At 36.8% G+C, this 18,021-nt stretch overlaps 1 protein-coding gene across 1 annotated transcript in view; it reads left to right on the top strand.

Moving 5' to 3' along the window:
• esyt1b (extended synaptotagmin-like protein 1b) overlaps positions 1–18,021 on the top strand; it is an 87,024-nt gene that overhangs the window by 41,354 nt on the left and 27,649 nt on the right. Inside the window, exons 19-27 of the mRNA XM_061875135.1 lie at positions 4,508–4,593; positions 7,749–7,797; positions 7,889–7,978; positions 8,398–8,493; positions 8,576–8,647; positions 8,729–8,815; positions 13,296–13,442; positions 13,502–13,611; positions 13,692–13,866. Of these exons, the coding sequence (XP_061731119.1) occupies positions 4,508–4,593; positions 7,749–7,797; positions 7,889–7,978; positions 8,398–8,493; positions 8,576–8,647; positions 8,729–8,815; positions 13,296–13,442; positions 13,502–13,611; positions 13,692–13,866 (912 nt within the window). The remainder of the gene's footprint in view (positions 1–4,507; positions 4,594–7,748; positions 7,798–7,888; positions 7,979–8,397; positions 8,494–8,575; positions 8,648–8,728; positions 8,816–13,295; positions 13,443–13,501; positions 13,612–13,691; positions 13,867–18,021) is intronic.

Here is an 18,021-nt window from a genome sequence, read left to right as displayed (position 1 = left end):
TGGTAGAGCGGCCGTGCCTGCAGCTTCGAGGGCTCCAGGTTCAATTCCAGCTTCCGCCATCCTCGTCCATGTCCTTGGGCAGGATACTTTACCCACCAGCTCCCACTGCCACACACACTGGTTTAAATATGTGCCGTATTTTTCGGACTATTAGTCGCTCCGGAGTATAAATCGCACCTGCCGAAAATGCATAATAAAGAAGGAAAAAACATATATAAGTCGCACTGGAGTATAAGTCGCATTTTTGGGGAAATTTATTTGATAAAACCCAACACCAAGAATAGACATTTGAAAGGCTATTTAAAATAAATAAAGAATAGTGAACAGGCTGAATAAGTGTACATTATATGAGGCATAAATAACCAACTGAGAAGGTGCCTGGTATGTTAACGTAACATATTATGGTAAGAGTCATTCAAATATAACAAATAGAACGTGCTATACGTTTATCAAACAATCTGTCACTCCTAATCGATAAATCCCATGAAATCTTATGCGTCTAGTTTCTTACGTAAATGAGCTAAATAATAATATTTAATATTTTACAGAAATGTGTTAATAATTTCAAACATAAGTCGCTCCTGAGTATAAGTCGCACCCTTGGCCAAACTATGAAAATAGTTTGGTCAGTCCGAAAAATACAGTAGATCAGTGGTTCTCAACCTTTTTTCAGTGATGTACCCCCTGTGAACACTTTTTTTAATTCAAGTACCAAAGCAAAGCATTATTGGTTGAAAAAAAGAGATAAAGAAGTAAAATACAGCACTATGTCATCAGTTTCTGATTTATTAAAAATGTATAGCAGTGCAAAATATTGCTCATTTGTAGTGGTCTTTCTTGAACTATTTGGAAAAAAAGATATAGAAATAACTAAAAACCTGTTAAAAAATAAACAACTGATTCAATTATAAATAAAGATTTCTACACATAGAAGTAATCATCAACTTAAAGTGCCCTCTTTGGGGATTGTAATAGAGATCAATCCGGATTCAGGAACTTATTTCTGAACATTTCTTCACAAAAAAATAAGTCTTTAACATCAATATTTATGGAACATGTCCACAAAAAATCTAGTTGTCAACACAGAATATTGCATTGTTGCATTTCTTTTCACAGTTTATGAACTTACATTTATCTTTTGTTGAAGCATTATTCAATAAATATATTTATAAGGGATTTTTGAATTGTTGCTATTTTTCAATAAATATATGTATAAAGGATTTTTGAATTGTTGCTATTTTTAGAATATTTTTACAAAAATTGTACGTACCCCCAGGGGTACGCGTACCCCCATTTGAGAACCACTGCAGTAGATAATAGGTTTCACTTTATAAAGCTCTTTGAGGCACTAGAGAAAAAGCGCTATACTGTATAAATAGAATTCACTCCCAGTGACATATCAGTGGTTACATTGCTGGAGTTAAAAAGCTTGCTTTTCATGCCCATAATTAAAGTACTCTATTTTTTCAGAAATTATTTTTGCCCTCCAAATTCTTTTAATGCACAAACGTTATTTTTGTTTTGTTTTTAGTGACTCAAACTGTAGGAGCACAGCAGGAATTTGACATGTTTGCACATACGCAAACGGATCGGGGAGTTTAGTAAATCGGGCAGTGACATTGGCCACTAAATGAGATTAAACCAATCACAGGGCGCTGCTCAGTATCGTGGCCGCTGATTGGCTCAGTCTCAGGCAGCATTACTATATTGCATTATATGAGTGTAATGGATAGATTGATAGAAAGATAGATAGATAGAAAGATAGTACTTTATTATAATGGTGTCGAGAGGGTGTTATTTCATGTCTAAAAGGTTGTCATAATGTTATAAAATGTATTTGGAAAGTTGTAAACAAGTTATTTTGTGCTGTAACTATTAAAATATTACTTTTATAATAAATAATTCGTACTTCGGGAAATAAACTTTGCCATGGTAAGGGCTTTGTAAATAAAGTTGGTATGGTGATACCTGAAACCAATTAACAGTGATGAACTAGGGTTTATCGTAGTTGTGTTGCGGCACGGGCCTTAGCGATACTATGTAACTGTATTAATGCGGACATTTTTTAATGATAATAAAATAATAATAAGTAGACAGTAGACTTGGGCTTAAAGCTGTGGTGGCAAACTTACAACCCGGGGGCCGGATCAGGTCTTATCCGGCCCGCGGGATGAGTTTGCTAGGTATAAAAATTAACATGAAATCTTTGAATGAAAGAAACAGCTGTTCTAAATGTGTCCACTGGATGTCACAATATCAAATATTTGTATCTTTGTAGATCAGGGGTCGGCAACCCAAAATGTTGAAAGAGCCATAATGGACCAAAAATACAAAAACAAATCTGTCTGGAGCCGCAAAAAATTGAAAGCCGTATTACATACAGATAGTGTGTCATGAGATATAAATTGAATCAAGAGGACTTAAATGAAACTAAATGAGCTCAAATATAGCTACAAATGAGGCATAATGATGCAATATGTACATATAGCTAGCCTAAATAGCATTTTAGCATCGATTAGCTTGCAGTCATGCAGTTACCAAATATGTCTGATTAGCACTCCACATAAGTCAATAACATCAACAAAACTCACCTTTGTGCATTCATGCAGAACGTTGAAAGTTTGGTGGACAAAATGAGACGGACAAAGAAGTGGCATAAAACACGTCCTAGAAAGTCGGAGAAAGTTATATATGTAAACAAACTAGGGTGAGTTCAAGGACCGCCAAAATTAGTAGGACAAAACGGCGCTCGCCAAATACTCGAATCAGTGAAGCATGTTTAATATAAACAGTGTGCTTTATAGCAATTAGGGAGGTTTGTGTCATGTTTGTCCTACAGAAACCAAATTAAAACAAAAAATATGTTTTTTTTCCCCCTCATTTCCATTTTTCATATATTTTTGTAAAAGCTCCAGAGAGCCACTAGGGCGGCGCTAAAGAGCCGCATGCGGCTCCAGAGCCCCGGGTTGCCGACCCCTGTTGTAGATGATGCTACATATGTACAAAATAAACCACATGATGTTCGTGCATCAGTCGAGGAAAATGATCACACATAAAAACACATATTGTAATTTGATTTTGATGTAATTGTTTTCATCTTGATAGATTGAAAATTAACACCAATAAGTCGACGGATGAACATCACATAATGTATTCAGAAAATATAAATAATGACAAATAAATGATTAACCGCAACAGAAAACCAACAACATTGTGATTTCTATGTTTTCAGAATGTGCTTTTTTTATTTTCAAACAAAGAAAATGATCTACAGTTGTCTACATTTTTAAGTTATCGTGCTGTGATTTTACCAGTCCAGCCCACTTTGGCGTAGATTTTTCTCCATGTGGCCCACGATCTAAAATTAGTTTCACACCCGTGGCTTAAAGAGTTGTTTGACGTTAACACGTTGGCAACATATATACCTTCCACTATTTGCAGGATAGACACGTGATGATATCGCGAGGCAATTTACACTTCTTGTCCATCACTTACAGCTGGGGCAAAAAAGTATTTAGTCAGCCACCAATTGTGCAACTTCTCCCACTTAAAATGATGACAGAGGTCTGTCATTTTCATCATAGGTACACTTCAACTGTGAGAGACAGAATGAGAAAAAAAATCCAGGAATTCACATTGTAGGAAATATAAAGAATTTATTTGTAAATTATGGTGAAAATAAGTATTTGGTCAACCATTCAAAGCTCTCACTGATGGAAGGAGGTTTTGGCTCAAAATCTCACGATACATGGCGCCATTCATTCTTTCCTTAACACGGATCAATCGTCATGTCCCCTTAGCGGAAAAACAGCCCCCAAAGCATGCTTCACAGTAGGTATGGTGTTCTTGGGATGCAACTTAGTATCCTTCTTCCTCCAAACACGACGAGTTGAGTTTATACCAAAAAGTTCTATTTTGGTTTCATCTGACCACATGCCATTCTCCCCATCCTCTGCTGTATCATCCATGTATCCATTTTGGTATAAACTCAACTCGTCGTGTTTGGAGGAAGAAGAATACTGAGTTGCATCCCAAGAACACCATACCTACTGTGAAGCATGGGGGTGGAAACATCATGCTTTGGGGCTGTTTTTCTGCAAAGGGGACAGGACGATTGATCCGTGTTAAGGAAAGAATGAATGGGGCCATGTATTGTGAGATTTTGAGCCAAAACCTCCTTCCATCAGTGAGAGCTTTTACCTAATACTTATTTTCCACCATAATTTACAAATAAGTTCTTTAAAATTCCTACAATGTGAATTTCTGGATTTTTTTTTCACATTCTGTCTCTCACAGTTGAAGTGTAACTATGATGAAAATTACAGACCTCTGTCATCATTTTAAGTGGGAGAACTTGCACAATCGGTGGCTGACTTAATACTTTTTTACCCCAGGTGGAAACTTGGTGTGCCTCTGTACCAAAACCAGAGGTTACTTACCGACCACAAGTATAGTCACGCATAACGGTTAGGCTGGTGATAAACGATGCAATTTATTGCTTCTTCAGGTGATTCTGACCCAGCTGCCCGGTCAGGCGCTACAACTGGAGGTGCTTGATAAAGACATGGACATGAAGGATGACTTCATGGGAAGGTAACTGCACATTCCTCACATCAGCACTGTACTGTCATGCTGTAAATATTGTCAAATATAGCAACTCTTGGCTTCTTGGCACTGTGAGCGCCAAAATACAGTTGAAAATATTGGTCTCACATGGTTGATGATTTCAGCTTTACATGTACAAAAGTACTACTGTCTGCCTCAACTTGTGACTTTTCTCTGCAGTTTATTGACCGATCAGCAAGAATAATCATGCCACACACTTACATTAAATATATTTGATTGCACACGCTGGAGAATGTCATGGTGTGTAATAAATATTTATGAAACAAACTGCTAATTTTAAAATGGACTATGAAAATACAGGGTTAGGGATATCGATACATTTTACTTGATCATGGAATTATTTTATGATTTTATCTTCACTTTGTTAATTATACATTATTCTGAATAAAACAAGACCACATGAATTGATTAACGTGGACCCCGACTTAAAGAAGTTGAAAAACTTATTCGGGTGTTACCATTTAGTGGTCAATTGTACCGATATGTACTGTACTGTGCAATCTACTAATAAAAGTATCAATCAATCAATCAAACATTTTTAAGTAAACAATGTGAAGAATGTAACACAATTTAACACAATATAACAATATCAAAAAAGTAATATAACTGTTCTCTTTTGTTACATATGATTGTTCGAGAAAGATAAAGTCAACCGTGCAAAATAAGTAAACAAAAGTAAAAATTCCAATTGCCTTATTTGAAATTTTTTGGCTTCATTGGCTAAATAACTTGTTCCCTCAGTTTGTAAACAATATAACAAATATTAATAAATCAATACCCAATGTAACAAAATAAACAACAATATAAAAATCCCAGATATTTGTGAAAAACAAACTTAGGGGGTAAACTGAAAAGTATTAATCTCATCACGCTAGTGGGTATCGTAACGATTGATATTTACATCTACCGTCCCCTTTTGTGCATTCTGACATGATGCTTGCTGCTGCCAAAATATGATTGGGATTGGAGAAGTGCAAATAAAGCTATTTTTGCTTAGAAAATTTATTGTCAACAGGGAGAAAATACATGATTATCACACATCAGTGGACAAACATGTTGTTGTTTGTATTATTTTATACCAGGGCTGTGAAGTGATTATTTTAAGAACTGTGATTAATCATGAATAATCTTGGGTTATTATTTGCTTGCATAAATAACATTTGCTCATGGAAATACTCCCAATATTTGGATAAAAAATAAAATAAGGTACCAGTAGTCAGAATGTCATACAAGAACGTTTTTTTAAATTTGTTACTAGACTGCAAGTCATTAATTTGCTCAAAACTGGGGGACAGTAAGGAAATTAAGAATTAAGTTCACATTTTGAAAATATTTTGCAAAAATAATGCAAACAAGGTACCAGGGTAGTCCCAATATCAACATTATGGTACCGTTACTAAAATGTATTTCGATACTTTTCACAACAAATGGGACCACACAAAAACAATTCTTGGCTTCATTTTAACAGAAAGTCTTACAATATGTTAAACATATGGTTCTTATTGCACTCAAAGAACAATTTTAGAAAATTAAAATAAAGATTAAAATGCATTAAACACACGAGGCATTTTTGTTGCACTCAAAGAACAATTTGAGTGCATATATTACATATAGTCTGCCATAATATAAGATTAGGTTGGAATAGAATAAAAAGTTTTATTGACATGATGTTTTTTGATTTAAGTTTGCCAGTCTTTGTCTGTGCTTTAAGCGAAATACAATCATTAGTAAAGACTAAAAACAATACTAAGGCTGAAACTACACAGATAGGACAAGTAGCAGGCAAAACACACATTGTTAAAGATAAGACACAAATTCTATGAATTTGTCAGGAAATTCAGTCATTTCACTTGCATTAGTTTGCGCTACGTGGATGGTGGTTTGGACTCCGCAAATATTTGGCATTAAGCCAAACAGCTGTGTGCGCGTCTATGTAACTAAGTGCACAACAGAGGAGCTAGTTAACTTTTTTACCTGTTGATCTGACTGCTTGTTATTTAAGTGTTTAACTAAGTTTGAAGCAGAGGTGCTAATATGTTATTCATACCACCTTTGGCAAAGCATGTTTTAAAGCAGCGCTTTAGTACCGCGGTACTTCATCAGTGCCGGTATACCGTACAACCCTACAAAGTACAATTACTAAGAGATAATGTAGTAAGCGCACTCGTAAGCAACTTAACATAGTGCACCATTTAAATCTGCATTTACTCTTCTTTGTTTTAACCATTTGTTGAAACAAACAAGCCTGTTTACCTTTTCAGATGACAAAACTGATGTCTTATTTTGGTACAATGTGACCCCAGCCCATTTTGATTACTTGCAGATGTCCAATGTTCTCCAGTAAGCAAAATAAATTGACATTCAGCCAGTGGTTGCAACTTGATGCGCTTGTTTGTGTAGTACAGTTGGTTTATCCTTGATGTAAATATGCCTTTCCAAGGTTTTGTACAACATATCAGCTGTGGCGATATGAATGACATTTTCGTGCAGGACTTGGTCTTCATAGATGTTAGATGTCCTACATGCAGTGGCTGTCCGTTTAGCAAGGACACATGTCTAACTTAACTGTGCTACTTTTGTTGAAAACATTCATGCAGGTAAATTCTGCCAGCATTGCATTCTCCTCTTCTTGTTGTCGATATAACATTCATGCTATCGGCGCCTTCCTTGAGTGCGTGTTTCGCTTTAATATAGTATTTTAAACTTGATGTGTAGTGATGATAAAAACCTTTGCCACTGCAATACAAACAAGTTACCTTAGTTTTATCGAAAGTTTTGTTTTGAAGCGAAATTAACCACTTCTCATCGCAATTACAGACCATGTCTTCAGTTAAGCCCTAACCCGGATGGGATTAATCTTTATTAATATTTGATAACACAATCATTTATTTTTATTACATTTGTTAAAACGTTAACGTTGACAACCTAATTTTATACATAATGACATTAATTTATTGTCTGCTCATTGCATTTGATCTCAATTATTTTGTATAGTTTTTTTTTTTTAATGTGTAGAACTTTGTGACTCTTGTTTGTAAAAAGTGCTGTCACAATATAATTGTAGTTATTTGTTTACAAACAAGAAATACAATCAAATAACTGGCCATTTTCTAAAAATGCAGACTGAAGATCAATCTGAAGGACATCATTGATTCTCAGTACATTGATCAGGTATGAACACAACTTGTACCATTGTCATTGACTTATTCTAGTACTAAAAATCATTTAATGTGTGTACTTGTGCATGTGTTTCCTGTATCAGTGGTACACTCTCAACGATGTCAAGTCAGGTCGAGTTCACCTGATACTGGAATGGGTTCCGACAGTCTCAGAAGCAGACCAACTGGATCAGGTTGGTGTTTGCAGAAAAATTAAGTGTATTAATATGTTTTTTCCACTTAAAAAAATATACAGCACAGGCCAAAAGTTTGGTCACACCTTCTCATTCAATGTGTTTTCTTTATTTTCATGTATATTTACATTATAGATTGTCACTGAAGGCATCAAAACTAAGAATGAACACATGTGGAGTTATGTACTTAACAAAAAAAGGTGAAATAACCTAAAACTGTTGACTGGCATTCTCTTGATGAGCTTCAAGAGGTAGTCAGCTGAAATGGTTTTCACTTCACAGGTGTCATAGTTTTGATGCCTTCAGTGACAATGTACAGGGTAAATAGTCTTGAAAATAAAGTAAACACATTGAAATTAGAAGGTGTGTCCAAACTTTTGGCCTGTACTGTACATACATTAAACCTTCTGTCTCTTCAGGTTCTTCAGTTCTATTCCAGACAGTCCTACCAGAACAAGGCGGTTCCATCTGCAGGACTTTTGTTTGTCTTCATCGAACAAGCGGATGGTTTACCAGTAAGTTTATTGGTACTGTTAATGAACACTTATGAGCCATGATCCGTATTTTATCATTATTTATTTTATTATTTGTCATCAGGTGAAAAAGAGTGGAAAAGAGCCAAAAGTGGGAGCGGAGATGGTTCTTGGAAAAATATCTCGCAAAACTACTGTGAGAGTGGACTTTAGAATACACAAAGTTGCAAAACGAGGGCGTTGACCACTGTGACTGACACTTGCATGTGTGCTGCAGGTGTGTGATCGCACTACATCGCCTCAGTGGATTGAGGCGTTCTGCTTCCCTGTCCGCGACCCCAGGGAAGATAATCTGGTTGTTAAGGTTAGTTAAATTACCAATAATATATTTTTTTAGTAGTAGTGTATTTAAGAGAGCTGCGTGTATTTGGAAAAATGGGAATCAGGATTTTCTAGTTTGGAATTTAGATTGTCTTAGACAATTTTCTTTCACACACACAAGGGATGTAACGACAGGTAACAAACCGTCGTAAAATTTTAGACAATATCACTGTTTTCTTTCTTTCTTTCTTTTCTTAGTTTATTTCGAACATGAGACACCTACAACATTATACATCAGGCAATTTCATCATTTCACAATACACAATACATCATGTCCGAAAAGGAGTAGAAAGAAGCAAAGCTTATTTAATCCTACCGCCCACAAATATATACATTCTTTCACTGACCTTCTTTACAGCAAAATAGCAAAACGACATCCGTGAATGAGTCACACAACAGTTTTGTAATATGTACTTAATAATTCAGTCATTATTAACATACTGAGATGAAGAATATCTTATTTTCAATAAGGTTGAAAGTGTTACTCATAATTTTTCTTCTTTGTACTTTGTAAGCACTATTAATTTGAACAGCCTCTTAAACTGGATCATATCAGTACACTGTTTAACTTCTTTACTTAATCCATTCCATAATTTAATTCCACATACAGATATGCTAAAGGTTTTAAGTGTTGTATGTACATACAAATGTTTTAAATTACATTTTCCTCTAAGGTTATATTTCTCCTCTTTAGTTGAGAAGAATTGTTGTACATTCTTTGGTAGCAGGTTATTATTTGCTTTGTACATCAATTTAGCTGTTTGCAATTTTACCAAATCACCGAACTTTAATATTTTTGACTCAATAAATAAAGGGTTTGTATGTTCTCTATATCCAACGTTATGTATTATTTTAAAATTGTAGTTATAGTAAAACTGTGATTGATTACAGCACTTCGATATATGTCACGGTAATACTGAGAAGCAGCTGGCGCACTGATCGCTATGTGGCAGGTAGCGCGCTGATTGCTAGCTACCATAGACTACGTTTACAATGCAGCCCAAGGTGGCACAGATCTGACTGTTTACACTCCAAGTAAAAAGTGATATTTATCAGACTACAGAGTAAAACAGCACGGGGCCCAATGTGGCCCCAATGTAGCCTTGACGTCACTTGCATGCACAGCTCGACAAAGTAAAAAAAATATATTTCCATAAATGAACGAAGAAATAGCTACTACTTCTGCAAAATAAAATAAAAATAGGCACACCTCAAAAATGTTTTTTTTTTTATGTGACAATAAATTAAACTAATAGATTGGATGTATATGGTGTAATATATTTGGGAGGGTTCTAATCTTTTTATGGTAGTTAAGTAAAGGCAACAAGGACATCAGCCTGGATCTACAAACCCCGTTTCCATTTGAGTTGGGACATTGTGTTAGATGTAAATATAAACGGAATACAATGATTTGCAAATCCTTTTCAACCCATATTCAGTTGAACGCACTACAAAGACAACATATTCGATGTTTGAACTCATAAACTTTATATTTTTTTGCAAATAATAATTAACTTAGAATATCATGACTGCAACACGTGCCAAAGTAGTTGGGAAAGGGCATGTTCACCACTGTGTTACATCACCTTTTCTTTTAACAACACTCAATAAACATTTGGGAACTGAGGAAACTAATTGTTGAAGCTTTGAAAGTGGAATTATTTCCCATTCTAGTTTTATGTAGTTGTTGTCGTAATAATGCGCCACACATTTTCGATGGGAGACATGTCTGGACTGCAGACGGGCCAGGCAAGTACCCGCACTCTTTTACTACGAAGTCACGCTGTTGTAACACGTGGCTTGGCATTGTTTTGCTGAAATAAGCAGGGGCGTCCATGATAACGTTGCTTGGATGACAACATATGTTGCTCCAAAACCTGTATGGACCTTTCAGCAATAATGGTGCCTTCACAGATGTGTAAGTTACCCATGCCTTGGCCACTAATACACCCCCATACCATCACAGATGCTGGCTTTTCAACTTTGCGCCTATAACAATCCGGTTGGTTATTTTCCTCTTTGTTCCGGAGGACACCATGTCCACAGTTTCTAAATATAATTTGAAACGTTGACTCGTCAGACCACAGAACACTTTTCCACTTTGCATCAGTCCATCTTAGATGAGTTCAGACCCAGCGAAGCCGGCGGCGTTCCTCGCTTTGCATAGTAGAGTTTTAACTTGCACTTACAGATGTAGCAACCAACTGTAGTTACTGACAGTGGTTTTATGAAGTGTTCCTGAGTCCATGTGGTGATATCCTTTAGAGATTGATGGCGGTTTTTGATGCATTGCCGTCTAAGGGATCAAAGGTCTGTAATATCATCGCTTACGTGCAGTGATTTCTCCAGATTCTCTGAACCTTTTGATGATTTTACGGAACGTAGATGGTAAAATCCCTAAATTCCTTGCAATAGCTCATTGAGAAATGTTGTTCTAAAACTGTTGGACAATTTGCTTACAAAGTGGTGACCCTCGCCCCATCCTTGTTTGTGAATTACTTAGCATTTCATGGAAGCTGTTTTTATACCCAATCATGGCGCCCACCTGTTCCCAATTAGCCTGCATACCTGTGGGATGTTCCAAATAAGTGTTTGATGAACATTCCTCAACTTTATCAGGATTTATTGCCACCTTTCCTAACTTCTTTGTCACGTGTTGCTGGCATCAAATTCTAAAGTTAATGATTATTTACAAAAAAAAAATGTTTATCAGTTTTAACATCAAATATGTTGTCTTTGTAGCATATTCAACTGAATATGGGTTGAAAAGGATTTGCAAATAATTTTATTCCGTTTATATTTACATCTAACACAATTTTCCCAACTCATATGGAAACAGGGTTTGTACGTTAGATTAGTCAATTACGGTCCTTCAAGAATTGCTATTTCTTCGGATACAAAATATATCTATTCATATATTACATAGAGCCAATTATTTACGCACTATTAACAAGTGATGCACCGAAAATTAGTTAATAAAAATTTGTCAAAGACTGCTCACCGAAACCAGATTTGTGATGATGTATCCACTCCAGCTGGCGGGTTGCGTCATTTCCTGCGCACACGAATAATGAAGCTCACTCAAAGCTGACAAAAAAATAGCATTCAGGTCGCATTGCTGTTTTGTCCGAAGTCACATTTGAAAAGATCATGTGGCCTGAATCTGATGCAAAAAGGTCAGACTTGAAGAATTTTGGAGCGTTAAAACTGGCACAAAAAAAATGTGTCACTTGAGGGCAAAAAAAAATCCGATTTGGTGCACAGTACAGTGTAAACGACTTAGATGCTAACATAAATACACCACATCCTTCCATCCATTTTCTACTGCTTGTCCCACGTGCCTATCTCAGCTGCATTCAGGCGGAAGGCGGGATACACCCTGGACAAGTCGCTACCTCATCACAGGGCCAGCACAGATAGACAGACAACATTCACACTCACATTCACACACTAGTTGCCAATCAACCTATAACCAGGTGCATGTCTTTGGAAGTGGGAGGAAGCCGGAGTACCCGGAGTGAACCCACGCAGTCACGGGGAGAACATTCAAACTCCACACAGAAAGAACACAGGACCTTCGTATTGTAAGGAACATGCACTAACCCCTGTTCCACCGTGCTGCTGCGTAGCCCGGCTAGCTCAGTCGGTAGAGCATGAGACTCTTAGTATCAGTTTTGTGGGTTCGAGCCCCAGTTTGGGTGCGCTTGATTTTGACAAGACATCATTTAATTAGACGTCTGTCATTTAAAACCGTAATTAACAATAATATGACTTCTATGAAGAAAGAACAATATTTAGTGTTTCTTCTGCCATGTAAAGCATATTATCTTTTTATTCATTTGAAAATAAAATTTCCTTTGTAACTGAGCTACTGTGTGTAACAATTTCTCTGGTGGGTCAATAAAGTTTGTCTAAGTCTAAAACATGGTTGAAAGATTTCAGTGTCTTTTAAATAACTTTCTGAGAAACATTCAGTATTACTGTAATAATAATAATAATAACCGTGATAATCTCAGTCACAATTATAGGAATATGAAATGTTCATTATTTTGCTTCCCCAACACAAGTTTTGGCCATCATGTGAACACTTTGTCCTTCTGTATCAGCCACGTTTTTTGTGATGCAGCGAGTTAGTTACAATAAAACATCTTTTTATGAGCGTAAAATCTTTTCCTAAAGTCCTTATGCTGTTCTTCACTGGAGGTCCTGGAAGGATCTTTGAGGAGGGACCGGGTTCATAGAAATGAATGGAAAGACTGAAAATAATTAATCAAGTCAAAAACATGGAACGCTGGCCCACTTGATTTATGCAAATAATTAAGACTCGTCAAATGGGGAAAAAAATATGCAATTGCACCTCCTGTAAACTGATGAAAGATAGACACATCCTCAAGTCAAGACAAAGAACAAACTTCACTGTACATTGTACGCTCATTGTTGACCTAACACTTGTGTTTCTTCAGTTGTCCCACAGCTGGATGTTGCCTATGGGCTCTTTAGTCGTCCCCATTAGAGAGCTGCTCTCAGAACCAGAACTGGTCCTGGATCAGTGGTTCCATCTGGACGGAGCCTCCCCAGAAAGTCAGATTCTTCTTCGAGCTGAACTCAAGGTGAGAAATATTTCATCCAGATCTTTAGTCCCTCCACAGCTAACAATAAATTGTTGCAGATGCTGATTCCGAGCAAATGTCCCCGTGTCAGCCACAAGACTAAATTCACGTCCGAAGAATCTGACCACACTCCTGAGCAGCAGAAGAGTGAGGCGGATGTGACGCAAAGGTGAGCGCTCTTTACATACATTCTTACAACAAACTAGTCTTAGGTCTTGTTTGATTTTTGTGCTACATTTTTGTTTTCAGATCGAGCTGCATTGATACTGCTGTAGAGACTCTTGTCCCCCAAGCGACTTTGCATGAAGACGTTCATTTTGAGACCCCTGTTGCTGACATGTTGAATGATACAAAGCAGGAATCATCAAGTCCGGCGCTGGTGAAACCTCCTCATACTTCCCCAGACCTCAGCTTTGCCAGTGAGGTAATATCAGCCATTAAACTATGACGCTAAAGTCATTTTATGGACAAAGTACCATCAGAGCGACCCTTCTTTTTTAAGATTTGTTTTGATATATAAGACCAAAAATATTTTTGGGAAATTTCAATATCTGTGAAGTCATACACATATTCCCAAAAGTATTTGGCCACCCATCCAAATGATCAAAATCAGGTGTCCTAGTTACTTGGTCCGGCCACAGGTGTATAAAATAAAGCACTTAGGCAAGAACACTGTTTCTACAAACATTTTTGAAAGAATGGGTCACTCTCAGGAGCTAAGTGATTTCCAGCGTGGATCTGTCATAGATGCCACATGCAACAAATCCAATCGCGAAATGTCCTTGCTCCTAAATATTCCAAAGTCAACTTTCTGCTTTATTATAAGAAATGTGAAGAGTTTGGGGACAACAGCAACTCAGCCACCAAGTGGTAGGCCACGTAAACTCACAGAGAGGGGTCAGCAGATGCTGAAGCGCATAGTGCAAAGACTTTCTGCACAGTCAGTTGCTGCACAGCTCCAAACTTCATGTGACCTTCCAATTAGCCCACGTACAGTACACAGAGAGCTTTAATGGAATGGGATTCTTTCCATGGCCGACCAGCTGCATCTAAGCAATACATCACCGAGTCCAATGCAAAGTGTCAGATGCAGTAGTATAAAGCACATCGCCACTTGACTCTAGAGCAGTGGAGACGCCTTCTCTGAAGTGATGAATCACGCTTTTCCATCTGGCAATCTGATGGATAAGTTTGGGTTTGGAGGTTGCCAGGAGAACGGTACATTTCGGACTGCATTGTGCCGAGTGTGAAATATGGTGGAGGAGGAATTATGGTATAGGGATGTTTTTCGGGAGTTGGACTTGGCCACTTAGTTCCAGAGAAAGGAACTTTGATTGCTCCAGGACACCAAAACATTTCAGACAATTCCATGCTCCCAACCTTGTGGGAACAGTTTGGAGCGGGCCTCTTCCTCTTCCAACATGACTGTGCACCAGTGCATAAAGCGAGGTCCATAAATACATAGATGACAAGAGTCTGGTGTGGATGAACTTGACTGGCCTGCACAGAGTGCTGAACTGAACCCGATAGAACACTTTGGGATGAATTAGAACGTAGACTGAGAGCCAGGCCTTCTCCACCAACATCAGTGTGTGACCTCACCAATGCGCTTTTGGAAGAATGATGAAAAATTCCTATAAACATACTCCGCAACCTTGTGGACAGCCTTCCCAGAAGTGTTGAAGCTGTAATAGGTTAGGAATGGGATTGCACTTCAAGTTCATATGTGAGTCAAGGCAGGTGGCCAAATACTTTTGGCAATATAGTGTATTTTTGTCATAATATTCAGATTCCTTGATCACCTGTTACTTAAAATGTGCATCATACCTTCAATTCTTTTTGCTAACCACCTGTGAGGCACTTTTTTCAAGGGTTGTCTTGTGTCCCAGTCATTCATGAGTGAGTGTAAGTGACAGGAAGAATAGCTTCAACTCTCTTGGAGAGAAGTCGTAATGCGCCACCTGCTGGTTTGCAAATAGGAATCTCTAGACCAGGGGTCACCAACGCGGTGCCCGCGGACACCAGGTAGCCCGTAAGGACCAGATGAGTAGCCCGCTGGCCTGTTCGAAAAATAGCTCAAATAGCAGCACTTACCAGTGAGCTGCCTCTATTTTTTATTTTTTTTTACTAGCAAGCTGGTCTCGCTTTGCTTGACATTTTTAATTCTAAAAGAGACAAAACTCAAATAGAATTTGAAAATCCCAGAAAATATTTTAAAGACTTGGTCTTCACTTGTTTAAATAAATGCATTTATTTTTTATTCTGCTTCTTAGATCTTTCAGAAAGACAATTTTAGAGAAGAAATACAACCTTAAAAATGATTTTAGGATTTTTAAACACATATACCTTTTTACGTTTTAAGTTACTTCCTCGTCTTTCCTGACAATTTAAATCAATGTTGAAGCAAATTTATTTTTTATTGTAAAGAATAATAAATACATTTTAATTGAATTTTTCATTCCTGTTTTTTCGTCGGAGAATATTTGTGAAATATTTCTTCAAACTTATGATTAAAATTCAAAAAATTATTCCGGCAAATGTAAAGAATCTTTAAAATCAAATGTAAATCTTATTTCAAAGTCTTTTGAATTTCTTAAAAAAAATTTATTCCGGAAAATCTAGAAGAAATAATGATTTGTCTTTGTTAGAAATATAGCTTGGTCCAATTTATTATATATTCTAACAAAATGCAGATTGGATTTTAACCTATTCAAAACATGTCATCAAAATTCTAAAATTAATCTTAATCAGGAAAAATGACTCCATAAATTGTTTTTTTAATTTTTTAAAAAAGATTCGAATTAGCTAGTTTTTTTTCTTCTTTTTTTCGGTTGAATTTTGAATTTTAAAGAGTCGAAATTGAAGACGAACTATGTTTCAAAATTTAATTTTCTTTTTTTTCCTGTTTTCTTCTCTTTTAAACTGTTCAATTAAGTGTTTTTTTCATCATTTATTCTCTACAAAAAACCTTCCGTAAAAGGAAACAAAATGTACGTCGGAATGACAGACAGAAATACAAATTTTTTAATATATATATATATTTATTTATTTATTAAAGGTAAATTGAGCAAATTGGCTATTTCTGGCAATTTATTTAAGTGTGTATCAAACTGGTAGCCCTTCACATTAATCAGTACCCAAGAAGTAGCTCTTGGTTTCAAAAAGTTTGGTGACCCCTGCTCTAGACCCCGAAAATAATACAAGCCATCTTTTTCCGACTTATATTCTAAGGAAAAATGCTTTATCATAATTGGATCAAAAATGTATTTTAATGGCTGGTCAGCTGGCTTACAGGAAGGGAAAATTACCTACAAATGACTTGTTTGAATAATAAATCGACTTTTGTCTATAGAGTGTAGTTCATAGAAGCAAGAGTTCTTGGCGCTAGGGATGGGTACCAGATTCTGTACTTTTATCGGTACTTACAGAATTTCCAAAATTTATATTTTAATACAATTGTTGCACGTGATGTCACATCCGGTAACAGACTTGGCATTGGCTTAGACACTTGGCAGGGAAACAAGTCAGATCGCCTCTAAGTAGTGTTGTCATTTTTCATGCAAACAAGGCAAGCGTGCCCAATAGAAAACACTCAAAAGTACAGTAAGGTTCCACCACTTTTAAAATGTGCTAGCTCGATGATCATTGGATATGCCATATATATGCTACCGATTGGTATTATCGATTCCATATGGCGATTTCAACATCTCCAAAGTTGGTAATGAAAACTACAACTAAGCTGTGCGGTACAACAGACCGCTGTTGTTTAATAAGTTCAGTACTTAAAAGTATAAACACTTTGTAGGACTCAACAAAAGACAAGACTGGCACATTTAGCATAACGGTAAAGATGAATTCCTGATTATGGCATTGCATCGTAATAAGAGTGGTGTGTAAAGAGTATGACCAACTAAACAACAGGCACATGACTGCTACCAATGCCGTGTGTCCAGATGCATGCACTTGCTGTCGTTTTAATGTTAGTTATTCTGACGAAATAAACTAAAACAAAACGTCTACATCTAGTTCTAAACATACTTGTGAAAGTATCATTTTGTGGCTGTATTTGCTGCACTCTGCTGCTACATTCCTGCAGTGTTTTGTGACCAGCAGGCTCTATAAAACTTTTACTGCACCCACGGTCCCAGTAAAAGTAAAAAAAAACACACAGAAAAAAACTACTTCTTTCCGTCATTTTGTCAAAATTTTCATTATCTCCAATGTTGATGGAGAACTTTCACTTCCCTTACGTGTTAGGAAAGCGATATAAAAGCTTTCCACAATTCTCACGGGTGGATCAGCCTCATGCTGCACAGCAGGGCATTTTTACCGCTCGAAAAAGTAACGAGTCAAATAGCATTAGCTCAAAGTCAGTAGTAGGCATTGTGCCCCGTAGTCACGCGAGTCTCTTTTGACCAATCATTGAGAAGATCGCCTGAAATCGAGTTGGCTATTCTCTCTTTATACACGACTCTGCCATAGTCTATCCACTACTGCCATCTAATGTCTTGGAATTGCAACTGCTTGCAAAGTCTACTGTATTACACTTGCAAAGGAGACTCAGAAATGTAAAGAAACG

Source organism: Nerophis ophidion, linkage group LG16 (assembly GCF_033978795.1).
Source record: "Nerophis ophidion isolate RoL-2023_Sa linkage group LG16, RoL_Noph_v1.0, whole genome shotgun sequence".
NCBI lineage: Eukaryota > Metazoa > Chordata > Actinopteri > Syngnathiformes > Syngnathidae > Nerophis > Nerophis ophidion.
This window is presented reverse-complemented; position numbering and strand designations above follow the sequence as displayed.